At 45.6% G+C, this 22015-nt stretch overlaps 1 protein-coding gene across 4 annotated transcripts in view; it reads right to left on the bottom strand.

The window, feature by feature from the left end:
* Nucleotides 1-22015, bottom strand: part of LOC147709785 (uncharacterized) — a 1097608-nt gene that overhangs the window by 59407 nt on the left and 1016186 nt on the right. For all 4 annotated transcript variants that reach the window (XM_086928225.1, XM_086928227.1, XM_086928228.1 and 1 more), the window contains one exon: nucleotides 21507-21659. In XM_086928225.1, coding sequence (XP_086784351.1) covers nucleotides 21507-21659 — 153 coding nt within the window. The remainder of the gene's footprint in view (nucleotides 1-21506; nucleotides 21660-22015) is intronic.

Consider the following 22015-nt stretch of genomic DNA (forward strand, 5'->3'; position numbering starts at 1 on the left):
GCCAGTCAAACTGCTCAATTGCTATTGACACAGGTGGTCCGGATACATGGAATTCCTCGTGTGATTGTCTCGGACAGGGGACCACAGTTCGTGGCTCGGTTCTGGCGTATGTGGTGCAAGGCGCTGAGGGTGGAGGACGCTCTATCCACCAGTTTCCACCCTCAGACTGATGGACAGACCGAAAGACTGAATCAGACACTAAAACAGTACTTGAGGTGCTATTCAGAAGAAGCTAGCCGTTCTTGGGTCTCTCTTCTCTGGCTAGCTGAGTTGTCCTATAATAATGCATGGCATAGCTCAACTGGGGAATCTCCGTTCAAGGCCAATACCGGCTTTCATGCTAACACCCTTCCGTTAACCATACCTGAGGAAATTCAGAACCACCCTACGGTGGCCGCCCATGTGAAGGCCTTGTTGGAGTCACATCAACGAATACAGAAAACCCTTGTCCGAGCAAAGACCGTGTACAAGAAATGGGCGGATAAGCATCGACAGGAGAGTCCGTTGTATGAGGTCGGGGACAGAGTTTGGTTGTCCACTAAGAACATTCGATTCCGTTATCGCAGCATATTTCACCCACGTTTCATTGGTCCGTACGTGGTCATCAAGAGGATCAATCCCGTGGCCTACAAATTGAAGTTGCCCATGTCCATGAGAATACATCCTGTGTTTCACTGCAGCCTGTTGAAACCGGCTGGTTCTGCAAGGAGCAAGGCCGCCCCGCCAGTGCTGAGAGATGGCCAGCTGGAGTATGAGGTGCGTCGTATCGTAGATGCACGGCTCCGTCAGGGGAAGCTGTGGTTCCTTGTCGCCTGGAAGGGATATGGCTCTGAGGATGACTCATGGGAGCCCAGTCATGAGGTGCATGCCCCTCGATTGATCCGTTTGTTCTACGCCCGCAATCCGGGTAAGCCTGGCGCTAGGAGGCACAGGGCGGGGGGGCATACTGTCAGGGTCTGACAAATGTGCCTGCCCAGATGTTGGACTACACCTACCAGAATGCTTTGCTCCTAGGGGGCTGATGACAGAGTGCATAAAGATAGGTGGAACCTTGCAATAGGTGCTCGTGATTTGTCCAATAGTATGCTGTTGTTGGCGGACGCCCTGTCCCTGCGGATCTGCTGGGAAGGTGAGGTTCGCCCTTTTGCTCTGCGGCTGTAGAGCAAGCTGGAAGCGAGACGGATGTTGACTGGTCTTGCGTGATAGATACGCAAGGCGCGTGAGACGCCGGATTGCTCCCTCAGCGCACTTGCGGAACTGTTGTTGTTTTCGTGAGGAACCTGGAGACACAGGATTGCCCCCTCCGGTTCGCTCACGCTCGTAGCCCGTATACTGTGTTCTTGGCATCGGCTGGTGCTTAGTTCGTTTCTTGCGTGTGAGACGCCGGATTGCCCCCTCCACGCCTTTGGGTTCTTTTGTTACTTTTTCGGACGTGCTTGTGGAGACGCTTGGATTTCCCCCTTCACTGCACGCTATGTTTGTGAGCTCATTTGATAAAGAGGTTACCGATTAGGAGACGCCGGATTGCCCCCTCCTAATTCGGTTGTGATAAACTTTGTTTCAGCATGACTTACGCAGAGTAAAAGCCGGGTGGCTGTATTTCAGTTTGGTTATTCTATTATTTCCATCAGGAACATTAGAGATCTTATCTAAAGAGGAAGAGCCTGTTCCTTCCTTATTTTCCTTCGGTGATCTCATTGCTACTTCCCCTTCTTTGGCGACTGGTGAGTGAATGAGTGCTGGGATATTGAAGCACATATACCTAAAACATAGGGGGTTACCAGAGAGTTATAACCATTGTTTTGTTGTTCTATCTTTAGCTGAAGAAGGGGTACAAACAGGGGAAGAGCTATATCCTGAGCAGTATCAGGTGAGGGTTCATGATAACTACAGTGAGTTGAAGAGTAGACTAACGGGGGATTTAGTTAACGCATGCCTCTTGTCATTTCAGGTCCCTGTCCCGGATGTTCCTGTCCTTCAACCCATATTTTCCCTCGCCTGACTACCTTGCACTCTGAGATTAATAACTAGAGTGCGGGGGCATCTGGAGGTGGACCCATTAGAGCATCATTCCGACCCTGAGGATCAACAGCCGTGACACTTTTGGCCAACCATCAGTTATGTAACTCAAAACTTTACACATTACAGGATCAGATAGTAGTGCAGAACTCCAAACAGATTTGGAAATATACGATTCACCCTCAAAATCTACATACGTTATTATGCATTCTTCCACCTCATCTTCACATTCTGCATCAGTAATAGGAAAACGAAAAAATCCACCCTTTTGTTGGAAAAACTTGGAACATGAAACACTGAAAAATTTTAATCGAACAACTTAGCAGCAAGTCTAGTGAGTCTTGCAGTCAATTTTTCAGAATGAGGTGTGTTCAAAATGTACACTAGGGGTTTCCGATCGGTTTTGGCTGAAATTGTGTTCCCCATGAGAAGTTTCTGAATTTATGTACAGCGTTTCTTTTGAAGGACTGGGTTTTAGAACCCAGCGGCGTCAGGGAAAACGCCTGATGCCTTCGAGTTCCCTTGTCTTGGCAAACAGAGACACGGGACGCTTCTTGATGACGTCAAAGACCAAAGTTTATTGGTTGCAACCAGGAACAGAGGTCTACGAAGCACAACACGGGTGGTTCGCTAGAGAGTGCACACTTTCAATGAGTGGAGCATGGTCTTTTATGCCAAAAATCATGCCTCAGGCAACATTCCAAATTAGCATTGGGTACATACAAACTGACCAATCGTAGGGTGACATTTCAAACATATCGCATGACGACAATCCCACTTTCCGTTGTCCAGCCCACCAGAAATGACCAATCACATTCCAATAACTTGTTCGATTAGGCCGGACAAACCCATCATAACCTCAACCCAAATCAGTGATTATGTCGTAAAGGAAGGAACAGAAACAGATTGGAAGCAAGATAGAAAGTGGGAGCAGTGTACCATAAACTTCGGCATGTCCTACTCTTTGATCTCTATCTGACCAGCTGCTTAACAAGGAACTGGCTCAGCGAAGTCAGCCTCGGGCAGGGAGTCAGTTTGGCCAGGTCATTCAGAAGTCAGCTAAGGTGTACGTGTCCCAAGGACTCGTTCGGCCGCAGTCATCGGCCTATGTGAGGGCAACCATACAAAATGGCTGCCGCACACAAAATGGAATCCAAAGGTTCAAACGAAATCCCTAAATACGTAGTGTTCTCATTGATCGATTAACACAGAGACACTTGTACACACCACACTCGTGATTTGCGGTCTGCTGACACCAAAATCATTTATTTCCGACGATCTTTATTGAACGGGTTCGGAACTATCGAACCAGACCCTCAAACTACGGAACCACAGACCCTCCTTTTGCCCTTTCATAGGCAACAGACCCAAACCCATGTCAATCTGAATCTGGATCTATATTCATCAGATCATCGATATGTTGCTGTAGCATCATTCTATTACTTAGTACCTCTCTCTGGACAGGTCTCCTTGCACACGAAGTAGCACAAAGGCCACAAATAGCAGGAGCACACTGTACGCAAAGACAGAACATAAAAAGGATAGCTAAGACCATTCCAATGACCATCAAAATCTTCCAACCCAGGTGGATATCAATCCCCATAACCATCCCATCAACGACCAATCTCCTTTGTCCAAATGGACAGAATCGGAGATCATATGTAGCTTGGAAATGGCCTGGAAAACTGACGGAGCGTTGTCTGGAATGAAAACACAGCAGCTCGATTGAATCAGCTTACATACTCCACCTCGATCTGCTAGTATAACATCAAGGGCAACTCTATTTTGGAGTGTCATAAGTCTATCCGACTGGAGCTCAGCAGTCAAGTTACTAAGGGCACCAGCAGTTTCGACTATGGTGGACTCAACCACTCTCGTCAACTGGCGAATATTCCTGCTGTTAGCCATCGGTCCCCAGAACGGCAGAAAACCCTTAAAGAAATCTCCCAACTCTTGCCCTGCAGTATCTTCTTGACTTAAGACACCTCTAGCAACTCTCGTCTTATGGTAATCTGCTGCAGCTGTAAAAGTGGGAGGCAACAGGAAAGAGACAAAACATGTGCCCGAAAAATCAGGGGGCAACCATGTATACGCTTTGTCATAACAAACAAAGTAGGTACCCTTATCAGCTAAAAATGCTGGGGAAGACTGAGACGTAAATACATAGGTGTCAGTACAAACGCTCTTCCATAATTGAGCTCTCGGATTCTTGCCATTACCCTGCAGACAATAGCGACCCTGCTGGGGCACTATCCAAATCGGTGGAGAACTTTTCGCTCGCTGGTTAACACTCAGACTAACTCCATATCCAGTAATATCCCAACCACTATAGGGTTGTCTTTCATCTGTCGGAATAGTTTCAACGGCATTAGTCCCTTTAACCATGTCGACTATGCCTCTTGCAACAGCACTATTCTTCGGATTGTCTTTCGGTGTACGTAAGGGATAAACACTATGGGCATAGATAAACATCGTTCTGTAAGCCCAGATTGAACCATTTAAACTAAAAGGCAAAACCAAGTACGGAATACCCTTATCAGTCGTATGGGGCATTAGACCACAGATCCAACAGTTTGTCGTGTTCATCACTAACTGGTGTTGGTGCAAAAGTTGAATAAAGGAATTGTTAGCAAATTCCATCGTCTAACTACCTCATGTTCAGGCAAAGGATGAAAAGAATGAGAATAAATAGTGGGTGTAGGTGTAGGTTGCACAGTGGGATTAAACGTCACTTTAAAAGAGAATGTCACACAACATATTATGAATACCATTAAACTCAATAACAAAAATAAACACAGTATTATAAAACATTTCTGTGTGGCCAATTTGCACATCTTATTCTTAAAGTTCATTGTCCTTGTAGGTCTCTCCAACTCGAAGAAATCCATCCTAAACTAAATATGCTGCTCGCGATGGTAGGGTGTTCTATGCTAAGGAATGCCTCTGTCAACCCAGGGCAACTCCCTTAGGCCATCCAGAACCTTCGACCTAGTGTCTCAGGCTTGCACTCCAAAGACTTTCCGCAACTGCGACCCTACAGCTGAACCCGGATGGCGGTTCGAAAAACAAAAATGAGTAGATCCTCGGTGGAGAGTTAACCTACAAACAGAAAAATCATAAAAACTTTATTTATTTTATTTGTCCATGACTCTCGGTCGCAAATTATAGCAGCTTCTTCCAGGCAATTCTTGATCTTTAAACAGAAGTTCAGGCTCGGTAGTGTTCAATCGATTCAAAGGAGGCACAGCTTCTTGTAAAAGATCGTCACTTTCCTTCTCAGAGTTCGTACCAATCAACCAAGCATCGCTGAATGGCAAAAATCGTGGAACAATGTCTGTTTCAGAGTCTGGAAGTCCTTCCTGGACCCACTGATCATACGGTAAGGGCAATGGTGCTCGCTTACAGTGCACGCCGTGGATCCAGTTTCTTTTGCCTTGGACTCGAACTGCAGAGCGTGTCGACAGTAACACTTGATAGGGTCCTGTCCAGCGGGGCTGATCGTTCTTGCTCCGCTGAAAATTCTTCACAAACACCCAGGCTCCAGGTTCAATAGCGTGGCCTGGATCCTCAGAAGCTTGTGGTAGGCTATCATACACCTGTTGGTGTAAAACACGCAAATTTAGTCGTCAGTTCGCGCAAATAATCAGGCAACACAGGATGCTCGATTTTGCTAAACTTGGTTGGCCTCGGCACACCCCAAATATTCGCTGGGCGACCAAAGACCACCTCATACGGACTCAGACTCATTCTCGAATGCACAGTCATTCTTGTGTACAAAATCGCTAAAGACAAAGCATCTGGCCATTGTAAACCAGTACTCGCTTGAATTTTGGCTAATTTTAGCTTTAAAGTGCCATTATAGCACTCAACTAAACCAGCTAATTGGGGGTGATTTGCAGCATGGAATTTCTGCCGGATTCCTAGTCCCACACACACTCTCTTCATAACTTGACCCACAAATTCACTCCCATTGTCACTCCAGATAATTCTCGGCATTCCAAATCTAGAGAAAAACTCTTTTATCAACACTTACGTTGTGGACAAGGCAGTATTGTAGGGGATAAGCTTCTACCCATCTAGAAAAGGAGCAAACAACCACTAGCACATATTGCAAGTTGTTGCATCTCTCCATGTGGATAAAATCTAGCTGCAAAGCCTCGAACGGATACGTAGGAGGAGCAAAATGACCAGCTGGTGTTGGAGTTCCTTTATCAGGATTGTACATCAAACACACCATAAAATTCTTAACCAAATTCTCTGCACATTTTGGAATACCAGGATTCTGCCAAACAGAAGCCAACAACTTGCAAATCCCTTTCACGCTAATATGTGCCATCCCATGAGCCATTGTAACAACTGGAAGCACATACGCGTCAGGCAACAACCATCTCTGATGCTCAGACAAATCAGTCCAACAACCATTCGAATCCAGTCTACCCTTACATTCTCTCCATTCATTCAACTCTTTCTCTGTAGCTTCAGCTTGAATGGATTTCACACTCTCAATCGTATCTTCACACATACTCTTCTCTGGAACCCATCTCGCCGGATTTCGATAAATTCGACTCATCACATTTCTCGCAGTTTCTTTCGCAACTTCATCCGCAAACGCATTTCCGCGACCAACATCATCCGTAACTCTCTTATGGGCACTGCATTTCACAATCGCTACTTGCAATGGCAAGGTAAGAGATTCAAGAAGTTCATTTACCAACTGCCCATGCTGGATCTTCGTACCATGCGAAGTCAAGAATCCACGTTCACGCCACAAACGTCCAAAGCTATGAGCCACACCAAATGCATACTGGCTGTCAGTATACACAGTCACTCGTTTTCCTTTCGCCAACACACATGCTCTCGTTAATGCAATCAACTCCGCTGCTTGTGCTGAATTATGTGGGATACGTGCAGCTTCAACAATCGTATGCAAAGTCGTAACAGCATATGCCGCAGTCGTATCACCATTCGGCAACTTAAAGCACGAACCATCAACCCACAAAGTACCATCCCACTCTGGAAGAGGAGTGTCCCTAAGGTCTACTCTCCCTTTCGTTTCTTCCTCAGTTCTCAGAAAGCATCATGTTGCTCTTCAATATCTATCTCAGCTGAAATTGGCAACAACGTGGCTGGATTCAACGTGTTGCATCTTTTAATGTGCACATGACTCGCTAACAACGTCAACTCGTAACCCGACAACTGAGCGCTAGTTAAATGCTGTGTCTTGGTACGGTTCAAAAAGGTATCCACTGCATGTGGAACCATTACCACTAACGTATTATCCATCACTAAACCAGCAGACTGTGGAATGGAAACAGCTGCTGCTGCCGTAGCTCTCAAGCAACTTGGCAACGCTCTAGCTACCGGATGTAAAGTCGACGAAAAGTACGCACATGGGCGTTGCTTATCGCCAAACTGTTGAGTCAAGACTGACAATGCACAACCTTCTCTCTCGTGGACATACAATGTGAAGGGCTTACTGTAGTCGGGAGTACCCAACACAGGAGCCGAACACAACGCATTGCGTAATTCGGAAAAGCTCTTCTGACATTCATCAGTCCAAGGAATAGGATTTGGAGTATCCTTAACAGTAAGAGCTATCAATGTCTTTGCTAACAAAGAGAAATTAGGAATCCACTGTCTACAGTACGACGTAATACCCAAAAATGCTCGTACTTCTCTCTGTGTCGAAGGCACACTCATTTTTGCAATAGCTTGAATTCTTTCTGGGGTCAGTTTCCTTCCCTCCTTCGATAAGAGGTGACCTAAGTAGGTTACTTCTTGTCGACAATATTGCAACTTGGAGAGAGAAACTTTGTGATGAAAATCAGACAAGTGGCGTAACAGTGATAAAGTGGCTTCTCTACAAATCTCTATGGTATCAGCGGCAACTAACAAATCATCAACATATTGGATAAGGGCTGCACCATCAGGTAAGACCAACAGATCAAGTTCTGTCTTCAAAGATTGACTATAGATCGATGGACTCTCGCAATAGCCTTGAGGAGCACGCTTAAAGCGGAAACTTCGTCCTCCTAAAGAGAATCCAAAGATGTCCCTACTTTCCATGGCAATCGGGATACTGAAGAAAGCATTCTTCAAGTCAATCACCGAAAACCACGTGGCTGTAGCCGGGATCAAAGTCAACAAACCAGTGATATCAGGCACAACAGGAAATTGTGGAACAACAATCTTGTTCACCTCGCGAAGATCGATGACAAACCTATAGACAGGAGGCTGTGAAAAATCAGTTCTCTTCAGTACAGGCAGAACGGGACTATTGCACACATTACCTCTTGTTTCCTCAATAACACCCTTTTCGATCAGATCGTAAATGATCGCTAAAAGTGCACGCTCACCATCACTCGAGATCCTATGCTGTGGAATGCGCGGTAACTTAGCATTCGCCTTCAGTGTCACAACATATGGAGGAATCTCCAAAAGACCCACATCGTTCGGACCAGTAGCCCACAATGACTCAGGTAAAGAGGACAATTCAGATGGAAGTCTGTCTTTCGACATATACATTGGGGAGATCACTCTCTCACCCAAAGTAAGATGTACTCCTGACGGAGAACAATACAGCGTCGCATACAATCTCTTCAATAAATCCAAATCCAACAAATTCTCATTACAACCGGTAGTCAAAAGAAGGGGTGCTTTGAACTTACGGGGTCCAACAGAAAGAGACAATGGAGCAGAAATCGGATTTGAAACGGGGGCGCCAGAAATACTTACAGAAACGTTATCAAAGCCAGACTAAGGTGTGCCAGGGAGTTTAGAGTGAATAATAGAACTCTTTGCAGCACCAGTGTCTAGCAGAAAAGGCTCTGACACACCTGATGCAATCACGTCTACATAAGGTCCACTCAGATCTACTGGAACTGAAACAACTCCCTCTCTTTGTCCATGACTGTCCTAACAACTATTACCATTTGCTTCATCACCTTCAACATAGTAATCATCTACATAGTACTGTGCTGTCCTACCAGACGAACTTTGCTGTTGATCAAAACTATTCATCGAATTCTGTGGAGGCAAAGAACGCATATTCTGTCCTCAACCTCTACCTCTAGGCGCTTGTTGAGCACCTCGACCTCTTACACCAGAAGCACCACTCTTTCGCTGCAACAAAACCGGACAACTATTCCTGAAATGACCCTCTTCTTTGCAATATGCACACTGATTAGGCCCATACGGAAAACGCTGTTGAGAAGACTCGTTCCTTTGCGAGTTTCTCGAATATTGCTGAGGTTGCTGATAATCGCGCTGACTATTAGTACGGGGTGGATAAGCTTGCTGTAGAAGAACTTTAGTCTTCAATTCCTTAGTCTTCTTATCCGCTTTCTCTAACTCATCTTTGCGCCTATTTTCATAGTACTGGGCTGTAGCTAAAATCTGCGCTGACGTGGAAACTGCCCAAGCACTCTCGGAATCCTTCAACTTAGTGCACAACTCAGGAAGCATATTATGCACAAATTTGTCAACGAACAATCTCTGGCCACCTTCAGTAGCCATATCCTGACCACTATGATCCACAAATGTCTCTTAAAACCGCGTGAAAAAGTCAGACACCGTCTCATCTTTCTTCTGCTTACATGCAGACAACTTGTCCCAATTAAAACGTACTTCAGGCATCAAAGTCTTCATGAAGTTAATTATCCTACCAGGAAGTTAAACAATGACATCTTCAGGCTTAGCACCTCCAACTTGTCTATCGTTCGCAGCAACAATATTAACCCAGGTATCACCCAATTCGTTATCATGATCCGTATGTCGAATCACATTCCAGATAGGCTGTGGAACAACGTTCCCAAACAACATGTCTATGTCCGTTAAATTCATGACGCACGAACCCACAGTTTGCGTGAGCTCTTTATAATATCCCTCTGGATTTTTGAGCGGATAAGGTAAAGACTGCTTAAGCGCTAAGACTTCAGCACGCTTCCAGGGAACATGTACCCATACTCGCTGGAAGTGCGCAGCAACATTTCCATCTTGAGGTCTCCAAACTGGAGGAACCTCACGCATCTGATATTGACTCGCTTTTCTCCTAACTGACGAATCAGGTTCAAACAATCGCTCAGAAGGAGCAGTATTACGGAACGACAACAGTGTTGCAACTGCTTTCTCAATGTCGTGGAGACTCACAATGGTCCCTTTCGCAAACTCAGAACGCACTCGGTACAATTCTTCAGAAGCTTTACTTACTTCGTCAATCCATTGTTCATGGAGGAACACACACATCATCTCAAAAACGTACCGTTGCTTAGGTGCTTTCCATTGCCGGAAGACATCCATAATACCCTCAAGATCATACTGAGAAGTGTACGTAACCCATCTACGTGCCATGTGATCCAAAACTGTACGTTCATCTGTATCAGGCAACTGACTACGTGATTGTCTATACTCACTCACTGGAGACATACCCAATTGTCCCAACAAAGGAGAAAAGAAACCAGAAACAGCAGCAGTCATTCGCTGTCTAGTAGAAGGAGAAGATGAAAGTATTAAAGAAGAATCCAAAGTCGGAACAGAAGGAGCATTATAGATAGGCGTAGGAGTAGCAGACAAAGGAGAAGGCAAAGTTGGCGGCCCCTGAGGAGGCTGCGCCAAAGGAACAGTAGCCAACGGAAAAGGAGCTGGCTGTGGAGGAATCGCAGGCGGCACAACAACTGGATGTTGCACAACTACAACTGGTGGCGGTGGTGCCGTAGCACTCTGTGCATAAGGGGTTGGCGAACTCAATAGATGCGACATTAAAGGATCTTTCGCAAGATCTTTCTTCTCTTCCTGCTCTTTAGGCGGCAAAACTGGGTAGCATCTATCTACCGCTAACTTCTTAGCCCTAAGCATCTGTTCGCTCTCTTGTTCTTTCTCATTATCCCTATATGCAATAGCAGCTTGTACCATTGACATACCTCGTTCTCTTTTATTCTTCTTCGCTAATTTAATTTCTTTCTGTTTGGCTTCTTTGCGCCATATGCGGAAAGAGTCAAACACTGCCGACCGGGCTTTCTTCTTGAATAAATTCACTTCGAGATTGTCTAAAATCTCAGCTTCAAAACTACCATAACGGGGCCACTGTAGGACACCGTCTTTCCTCGTATACTTCACCCAGATCTCATTGTAGCTAATGGGGCCCACACCATGCTTCACGTATAATTCATATGTAGGAGTTCCAATTGGAGGAACCGGACACGAATCCTCTAACCGAAAATCCTTAGAACAACCACAACTAAATATCTTTCCAAGTCTGCTAAGACCAGGCATCTTGCTCACTAGACTAGCTTCAAACTACAAGGGAAATCTCAAAACGATAATCTCGCGAATACACCAGTCCCTTGGCTTTGGGGCCTGCCGGTACCAAATCAAAGCAATCCACTAAAGGGATACCAAAACAAACTAAGGACTAGGAGACGCTCCACTCATACTTAACTGAAATGTCGATGGCATCACCAGAAGACCCGTTAATCGTCTCGCTCTACAAACGTCTAAGGCTCCAAGACAAGGCGACAGTCAGGGCAGCAGTCCTTCGTAGCCGTCGGAAAACCGGGGAACCTCGCAACAAAGACTTTCGGACCACAACGACATACAGGGGTCGATGAAGTGGTTGGCCTTCCTCCAGAATTTTCACACGAAGTTCCTCACGATCTTCGGGCTTGGACCGGTACCACTGAAGTCGCCCTACGTTGGGCGCCAACTGAAGGACCGGGTTTTAGAACCCAGCGGTGTCAGGGAAAACGCCCGATGCCTTTGAGTTCCCTTGTCTTGGCAAACAGAGACACGGGACGCTTCTTGATGACGTCAAAGACCAAAGTTTATTTGTTGCAACCAGGAACAGAGGTCTACGAAGCACAACACGGGTGGTTCGCTAGAGACTGCACACATTCAATGAGCGGAGCATGGTCTTTTATGCCAAAAATCATGCCTCAGGCAACATTCCAAATTAGCATTGGGTCCATACAAACTGACCAAACGTAGGGTGACATTTCAAACATATCGCATGGTGACAATCCCACTTTCCGTTGTCCAGCCCACCAGAAATGACCAAGCACATTCCAATAACTTGTTCGATCAGACCCATCATAAAACCCTCAACCCAAATCAGTGATTATGTCGTAAAGGAAGGAACAGAAACAGATTGGAAGCAAGATAGAAAGTGGGAGCAGTGTACCATAAACTTCGGCATGTCCTACTCTTTGATCTCAATCTGACCAGCTGCTTAACAAGGAACTGGCTCAGCGAAGTCAGCCTCGGGCAAGGAGTCAGTTCGGCCAGGTCATTCAGAAGTCAGCTAAGGTGTACGTGTCCCAAGGACTCGTTCGGCCGCAGTCATCGGCCTATGTGAGGGCAACCATACAAAATGGCTGCTGCACACAAAGTGGAATCCAAAGGTTCAAACGAAATCCCTAAATTCGTAGTGTTCTCATTGATCGATTAACACAGAAACACTTGTACACACCGCACTCGTGATTTGCGGTCTGCTGACACCAAAATCATCTATTTCCGACGATCTTTATTGAACGGGTTTGGAACCATCGAACCAGACCCTCAAACTACGGAACCACACCTTCTCTATTAACGCATAATACTTTTCAACATCTTTCAACACTCTGGATGCAAATGCCAAAGTGCTAGCTACATTCTTGAAACTTTGTGTAATGACGGCTCTCAAACCTCTGTCACTAGCATCAACAGGCACACTCACAGGGAGGCCTGGAACATAGGGCCTTCCAACAAATCATTCTCAATAGAAGCAGAAGCCTCCTTTTGTTCATTGCTCCATGTGAAATCCACCCTCTTTTTGAGAAGTCTGGTAATAGGTTCAGTAACCGTGCAAAAGTTTGAATACATATAGAATAAATTGATATAGTCCAATAAAGGATATGGCCTGTTCTCTGTTAGCAGGTTCAGAAGCATCTTCAATAGCCTTAACTAAACCTGGTTTAGGACTGATACCATTTGAACTGATAATGTCCCCCAAATATTCTAATTGATCTTGCGCAATACTGTATTAACCGCAAACAATTTACCTTGATTTTCTCAAATACTGTATTAACTTTATGGATATGTTCAACTTGATTTTCACTGGCTACCATAACATCATCTTGAAAAACAAGAATGCCATCTATATCACCTAAACTTTGTTCCATAACTCTTTGAAAAACTGATGCAGCAGATGCCAAACCAAATGGCATCCTACGAAATTGAAAGACACCATCCAGAGTGGCAAATGTAGTTAGGTGTTTTGAGGATTCAGCTAAAATGATCTAATGGTAATCAAACTTTAAGTCTAACTTTGAGAAAATGTTTGCACCATTAAGTTTTACTATCAACTCTTCAATTCTAGGTAACGGGCATCCACTCAAATATTCTTATTTAAAGACCTAAGATCATTACAAATGTGCAACAGGTTGTTCTTTTTCTTGGCTGTGACAATGGAAGAAAGCTAAGGTGAACTATCCACTGGTTTGATTACACCTTGATCTTGCAAATCTTTTAAAGCTTTGGATAGTTTACTTCTAATGCTTAAGGAACATTCCTTGACTTATGCTTAATCAGTGTGACATTATCTTTAAGTTTAATATTCAATTCACATTTTTTTAGTACATCAAGGTTGGCACAAAGAACATTTCTAAGTATCTGTTGACGTTGAATAATGATATTAAAATCAACATTTGTAACCTGCAATAAATCAACAATACTATTGGTATGTAAATGATAGAATAAGTCCTGTGCACACGTTAGGTTAGTCTTAGTATATGTCTATCAAAACATTCTTATTCTCAAGCAGGAATGAAGATAGGGTCGACACCAGTGGACGTTTTGTGTAGAATATATTATAAACCTTCTTCCAAAGGAAAACATCAAAGGAAAAAACAGCCAGGCGGGTTACCAGACAGGTTTTTCTTGTGTATAGTGGAATCTCTATTGTAACTCTTATGTCATAAGCTGCATAGTGATTTAATGCTTATCACTCTTGTTCGTATTTAATACAGGTGGAATCGCACATTTAATTTAATTAATTTAATTTAATTGTGGGTTTATATAGCGCTAGGAATCGACTCCCGGAGGAGTATCTCCGCGCTTCGACCGCTGGGGAACCCGTCCTGGCTCACCCTGAGAGATGGTCCCTAATGGGTATCTCTAAGGTGCGACCAGGCATCCCCGGCGGTCTGGGGGGGCCGTTGTGAAGATGAGGCAAGCTAATGCCCGGAGTTGCCGAGTGTGGTCCCTGACTGGAGTAGGTACCGAGGCGAGAATTATCGAGCCCACTGACCATGGTCCACGACCCTGCCGCGTCGGGAATCGAACCCTGGTCCCGGGCCGTCCTCTGCTTACGGGTCTGCCGCCTCTAACCAGTGAGCCACACCACTCCACCATTTGAATTATACATGTAATTATAAAGGTATGCAAATGGATGATCAATTACGGGACTGTAAGCAACTGGCTTGTTGTTTGTAATGTTTGTTGCATTATTCAAAATGTTAGATTTTAAAAAAACGTTATTCCCTATTCCTATGTCAGCAGTAGGATTTTCACAGGCATTATTGTCTGAAGAAGTGTTATTGAGAACCAGATCAGATAGACTTGCTTGTAATCCATCCTTTTCTGTATAGTCGGCTGTTTCATTTACTTGAGGGCTTCTTTTCATGCAGACTTTTGCAAAATGTCCCATTGCACCACATAGACTGCATAGTTTCTTAATTGCAGGATAGAACTTGAAATTAGCTGCATGACGGGTCGATCCACACGAAAACAAGCACAAAATTTGTTATAGGTTATAGTACCCTTCCTTAAAAAGAACTTTTGGGGTATTGTGATTTACTCTTTACTGCCAAGATTGCTTCTTCAGTGTCTTTTCTTAACCCCTTCCATGCCGATGACGGCCTCCGGCCGTCTTGCATCACAGTAGGCGTGTGCTGATGACAGTTGGGGGCCGTCATGAACCCGTCCACTCTCTAAATTGGTCGCACAGGGCGGAAATTCGCCGTGCATGCGAGGGATTAAAATCTTTACTTCAGCTTGCGAAGATTCAATCATAGACGTGGCATCAATCGCTTCAGAAAGTGATAACTTTTTAAAAGATAACAATTTCTCCTGGATAGACTTGTTGTGACATCTGACCACTAATTGATCCCGAATAAGTTGCTCAGTAATCTTCTCAAATTCGCAATTGACTGCTAAAATTCTTAATGTAGTCACATAAGATTTTATAGATTCATCTTACTTTTGTTTTCTAGAGACAAAATTAATGCAGCTAGCAACAATACTCTTTTGAGTATCAAATCTTTTCTCTAATCTCAAAATAGCCTCTTGAAATTCATTAAAATCTTCTTCATCATTTTGCGTACAAATAAGTAAGTGTTCAAAAATATGTTGCCCTTCTCTGCAAGCAGTGTTCTAGTGTTCTGAAAAAAATGTTTTCCTTTCTGCTCCAAATCGCAAACCATCAATTGCTCCTCAATATATATTAAATCACCTGTACCAATTGTTGCAGGCAATTACAGGTTCACCAGGCAACTCTAGAAACAGTGGAGGGGATGCATCGCTTGCATGACGCCAATATTCTGTTGAATAATAGCAGAAGTGTATGAGTCTTGAGAAAATAAAGAAATGAGAGAATATTCCAGACTGGTGCAGATGTGCACAATAGGTGTGTGCATCACCGTTAAATAAATGGGGAAACAGGATAGCAAAATGTATATTGACAGTAAGTACCTAGATAGGATCATTAACTCCTATGTTCCTTGCTTTTGTAACCAAATCACCTCCCGATGTGATTTGCCAGAAAAGAGAGAGAAAAAAACACAATCTCTTTCCTGTACGAGAAGGAGGCGTGAGCAGTGCTGCACACGTGATGAAAAAACTCCAGGGCTTCAGGTCGTCATCAAATTGATGAGTCTAAATGACAAAGGGACTCAGGTGAGTTCAAGCGTTTATTAATGTGAAGCCCTGGGGAGAGTGATAATCATGTAAAATTGCTCCCGCTGCATCAGACCCCTAACTCTGTCCCTCGATCTGTCAACCGTCCAACGGACCCGCATTGAGACATGGAGCGCATCACACACAGCGTGAGCAGCTCAAGGCGGAAAACCTCCCCTGGCTGCCACATGCCACAACATCAGTCCAGGTGAGCTTGATGACATGACAATACTTGACTCTGCCACGGGCGTTAAGATTGGTCCAGCGTGTGTTCTGCAATGTGATTGGGATTGGTGATGAGTTGGGTGAGGCTGATGTTGTTCATGCTTTTGAGGAGGTTGGTGGTGTTGGTGTCATTTAGGTTGCCGAGGTAGAAATTGAGGTCTCCGAGGTAGATGTAATGTTTAATGTCAATAGTGAGTAAGTAGATGAAGTTGAGAAAGGCGTCGAAGAAGTGGGGAAGTCCTCTTTGAAAAACCTTATTGAGGCTAAACTTACTTTTAATCAATTATCAACACCTATTAAAAAGTAGCTCTTGCTACCACAGTGGCCAAAACAAAATGGGAAAATTACTAGCTAACTACATAAAAGTAAGGAAGGAAAGAACAAGAATATAATCTCTTAAAGGCCCTGAAGGTTCTTCCATCTTTAAGGATGAAGACATTCTGAATGAATTTGTTTCCTTCTACAAGAATTGACATGCTCCTGAATTGTTACCAGATCAATCTGATCTTACTTCCTACTTTCATTCCATTCCCTCTTCTCCTTCTAATCACATTGACTTTCAGTCTTTGGGAGTTGATATTTTTTTAGCGGATATATCCCATGCTATCTCAATGTTAAGCAGTGGGAAAGCTCCCAGACCAGACGGTTTTACCATTGAATTTTATAATCACTTTCTATCAATCAATCAAGTGTTTGTAAAGTGCAAATACTCACCAGTAAGGGTCTCAAGGTGCTGGGGGGTTGCAGGTTCCAGTCCATCATGGAGGGGGTCTGTCGAAGAGCGAGGATTTGCAGTTTATTGTGAATATGGGAAGCGATGTTATCTGTCTAAGGTGGAGCGGAAGGTCGTTCTAGGCTCTGGCTAAGCGGAAGGAGGAGGAGCAGCCTCCCGATCTGGTCTTTCAGGTGCGGGGGACCACGGCTTAGGAGACCTGGGCTGATCGTAGGGTCCTTTCGGGTTTGTGGAATTTGAGTCGGCTGTTTAGGTATGCTGGTCTGGTATTGTGGAGGGCCTTGTGAGCGTTGGTTAGCATCTTGAAGTTGACTCTAGCTTCGATGGGGAGTGTGCACAGGTGCTGGGAGATGTGGCAGTGTCTTGGCAGGTTGAGGACTAGTCTTGCAGCGGCGTTTTGGATGTTCTAAAGCTTGGGGTGAGGTTTTTGTTTATTCCGGCATAGAGTGCGTTGCCGTAGTCGAGCCTGCTAGTGACCAGGGCATGAGTGATGGTCTTTCTGTGTTGAAGGGGGATCCATTTGAAGGTCTTACGTAGGAGGCGGAGGGTGTAGAAGCAGGAGGACGAGAAAGAGTTGATCTGGCGGACCATTTTGAGCTCTGAGTCCAAGAGGATTCCCAGGTTGCCTGCGTGGTCCATGGGGGTGGGAGGTCTTGCGAGGGCGGGGGGCTATCACATGTCATTCCAGGCATCAGGTTATGGGCCCATGATGAGCACTTACGTTTTGTGGGTGTTTTGTTTTAGGCAGCTGTTTTTTATCCATTTGGCGACGGCTTCCATGCCTTCTCGAAAGTTGTGTCTGGTGGTGTTGGGTTTTTTGGATAGAGAGGATGAGTTGGGTGGCATCTGCGTTTGACACAATGTTGAGTCCATAGCTTCTGATGATGCGGGTGAGCAGAGCCATGTAGACGTTGAAGAGCATAGGGCTGAGGGACGGCCTATGGGGGACTCTGCAGGTGGTACGGGTAGGGTCTGAGAGGAAAGGGGAGATTCTGACCTGCTGCATTCTGCCAGAGAGGAAGGAGCGGATCCAGTCGAGGGCCTTATCTTGGATCCCTGGGTCGTGGAGTCTGCATATTAGGGTGCCGTGAAAGACTGTGTCAAATGCCGCTGAGAGTACGAGGAGGATGAGGGCTGCTGTTTCTCCTTTGTCCAGTAAGGTATGGATGTCTTCTGTTGCGGCGAGGAGGCGGGTTTCTGTTCTGTGTTTTTTTCCGAAGCCGTAACGGGAGGGGTCGAGGATGTTGTGCTCTTCTATTAATGTGGCGAGTAGGCTGTTGATGGCTTTCTCAATGACTTTCGCTGGGAACGGGAGCAGGGAGCTGGGTCTGTAGTTTTTTAGGTCTGTGGGGTCTGCCGAGGATTTCTTCAGAAGATGGTTGATCTCAGCGTGTTTCCAGTCGTCCGGGAATGAGGCGCTTGCCAGGGAACGGTTGATGGTGTGGCAGAGCCTGGGTGCAGTGGTGTTGGTGGCTCTGTTGAAAATGTGGTGGGAGCAGGGATCCGTGGAGGCCCGGGAGTGGATGGACTTTATCATCTTCAGTGTGTCTTCGGTGGTAAGGGCTGTCTAGTTGTCCATCGCTGGCTTCAGGGTTTCGGGGGTGGTTGGGGAGGGTTCAGTGTGTCGGTTGTCTTCGTTGAAGTTGTTGTAGATGCACAGATGTAGGTTCCTCAGGGGGCTTCATTAAGCCCAACCCTGTTTAATGTATTTGTTTCCTCATTGGCAGCCATTGGAAGAAAGTGGGGTGTTGAAATGTGTTCTTATGCTGACGACACCCAGCTGATGGTCACCATTGATGAGAAAGATGATCCTAAAACTCGACTACTAAAATGCCTGACTGAGCTGGCCAATTGGATGCAAGAGCACTGTCTGAGATTAAATGCAGACAAGTCAGAAATCCTCCTGTTTGGCAAAAATCCCCAGCTCTGGGACAACAGCTGGTGGCCAAGTAACCTGGGCTTGCCCCCAAATCCTACCATAAAAGCGAAAAACTTGGGTGTGGTACTGGACAGTGCTCTGTCCATGAAATCACATGTCTCCACTGTCTGTGGCAGAGGCTTTGCATTATTGAAAATGCTCAGACGAGTCTTCCCCTGGATTCCGACTGAGTGTAGGAAGACCCTTGTCCAGTCGCTGCTGATGAGCAGACTGGACTACGGCAACTCTCTGTTTGTTGGAATGGCAGACTATCTTTTCTCTAAACTGCAGATAGTGCAAAATGCCGCGGCAAAGGCTGTATGCAATAAGAAGAGATATGATTCGGCCAAAAGTTGCATGCGAGAACTACATTGGCTCCCAATGCGACAAAGAGCCAACTTCAAATTACTGTGTATCACACACAAGGTACTTTACAATACAGGCCCTACCATTCTACACAATAAAGTCAAATTCCATAGACCATCGAGGAACCTTCGATCCAGAACTTCAGGAAGAGCAAACACTACCCACGTGAAGACTGTCAGGATGGGAGAGCGGGCTTTCTCTCATCTAGCTGCAACCAAGTGGAATGATCTACCTCCCAATCTCAGACTGACAGAATGTCTCTTATCATTTAGGAAACAATTAAAGACACTACTCTTCCCTAAACCAGAATAATCAGTAATCAATGCGGTCACCGTACCCCTCAGCACCAAACCTCAGCGCCGTGATATCCTACCTAGGATGATTGTTAGCGCTTTATAAATAAATTAAATACAAAAATTAAAAAATACACTTGATTTTGTGGTGAAAAAAGGTGCTGAGTTTGTCGCATTAGTCTTGTGAGGGAGGGATGTCGGTGGACTCGCTGTTGGGTTGGGCGAACTCCTTGATGATGTTGAAGAGTTATTTGCTGTTGTGTGCATGAGTGGAGATTCTGTCTTCAATTGCTTTTTTCCTCATTTTTCTGATGGATTGGTGGTGAGCATTGGTGGCGGCTCTGAAGTTGTAGTGGGCTTCTGTGAATTTGGTGTTCCTCCAGGCCTTTTCGAGGTGTCAACAAGTGCGTCTGGAGTCCTGAAGTTTGGTGGTGAGCCATGTAGCTTTCTTGGCGTGGGTGTTGTTGTTTTTCTTGAGGGGGGCTATGGTGTTGGCGCTGTCGGAGATCCATCAGTGCAGAGTTCGGGCTGCGGTGTTGGGGTCGTCGTTTTCCGTGATGGTTGGGGTGGAGTTGCTGAGTGATGATGTTAGCTGGTCGTCGGTGATTCTGGTCCAGTTTCTTATTGGGAGCAGATGCTGGTGTCTGTGGATGGTGGGTGTTCTGAAGGTGAAGTGGATGTATCAATGGTCAGTCCATGGGAGTTTGGTGGTGTGGCTGAAGGTGATAGAGTTTTCTGTTGTGAAGAGGAGGTTCAAGGTGTGTCCTGCTGAGTGTGTGGGTACGGTCACAATCTGGCAGAGTCCGATGTTGTAGAGGTTTTCCAGGAGGGATGTGGTGCTGAGGTGAGGTCCAGTTGGTTGTCGAAGTAGAAGTTGAGGTCTCCCAGTAGGGTGTAGTTGGTGGACACGATGGCATGTGAGGAGATGATATCCATGAATGAGTTGGTGAAAAGTCTGCGAGGTCCAGGGGGTCGGTAGATGAGGGTTCCTCGGAGGGTGGAGGTAGGGCTGCCCAGTATCCTGAAGTGAAGGTGTTCCATCAGGTCAGTGGGCTCGTCTGGGAGTGTGCTCAGGTGGAGGGTGGATTTGTGTCCGATGGCGATTCCTCCTCCTGGGTGGGTGGGGCAGTCATTCCTGGAGATCTTGTATCCTTGGAGAATCGCGATGGCGATGTCCGGTCCCGAGGTGGTGTTGGTCCAGGTTTCGGTAAAGAATGCTATGTCCGGGCGGGTGCTGTCAAGGAGGTCCCAGATTTTGGCGGCGTATTTGTGGAGGAATCGGACATTGAGGAGGATGCATTGCAGGGTCTTCGGTTCGATTGTGTTCTTACGGGCAGGTTGTGCTGGGGCCGTGGTCTTGGTGGTGCTGGAGGTGTGCCGGCAGCAGTGACAGCTGAAGGGTCCGTGGGTGTCGGCTGGTAGTGCTAGCTTGCAGTTGTTGTTGCGGCCTGGGTTGAGAGTGTGGAGTGCCGCAGGGTCGTAGCATTGACGGGGCGGAGGTCCAGGGTTCCTGGTGCTGAGGGTATAAATACATGGCATCTAGGCGCTGGGGCAGTCCCAGTAGTATCTCTGTGTTTGTTTTCCCATCCAACATCAAGTAGACCTTCCCTCACTGGCCCTCAATGTCCACCCCTAAACAGGCCTGAAGCCTGTCCTGTCATCCTTTGCTGACCTGTCTGCGGAACACAGAATAATGGTAATGTGCAAGTATTTTAATTTATGTATGTGCATGCACTGTCAGACTTTACGTCTCTTTCTCCATCTCCAGCCACTTATATGTGTTTTGCCAAACTGCCAGTGCACTGTTAGAGTGTTTTTGATGCTGTGTACAACATTTCTCATAGAAATCTACTTGCAAAATACATCAAATCTAGTTGATAAATTACAAGGCACAATCCCAACCTTGCTTCTGGCTTTGCTTGCCTTTCTTCATATGGTTGGTTTATCTTGCATGTGATTGGTTTCACCTGTCAGTTATGACCCCTGAACTCTTAGATATGAGTACATTATGTTATGCCCCACATACCTTGCTGAAGCTGAGCTTCGGTGCACCTCTTTGTGCAGGCCCCGCAGCACTTTTCCTCTCCGGGACAGGTGTCGTCAGTCTGGCATTCATGCGGCTCTACCGGGTCGGGACAGCCAAAGGTAATATCTTCAGTGGGACATGAGCCCTTTTTCTCTGTAACAGAAAAAGCACCAATGAACACAGTGGTAGTGATTTACTAATAGCTCCACAGGCACTCAAGTGGCACTGCTCAATTTTGCGTTGTCATCAGGGTTTTAGAACGGTAAGGGATTGAGGCAGTGTCTTGCGTCACTTTTCATAAATGAGGCCCCAGGGTTTTAGAATGGTAAGGGATTGAGGCAGTGTCTTGCGTCACTTTGTGCCATCCTATTAATTAATCGCCAAATACTCGGCTTCACTGCCAGAGCACACACATTCATTGAAATCAGTGTTTTAGAAACAAATTGCCGGGTAAAAATGTACGAAACTAGGATTTGCTGCAGAAAAACACCCCAAAAAATATATTGCTA

This window comes from Lissotriton vulgaris, chromosome 6 (assembly GCF_964263255.1).
Source record: "Lissotriton vulgaris chromosome 6, aLisVul1.2, whole genome shotgun sequence".
Lineage (NCBI taxonomy): Eukaryota > Metazoa > Chordata > Amphibia > Caudata > Salamandridae > Lissotriton > Lissotriton vulgaris.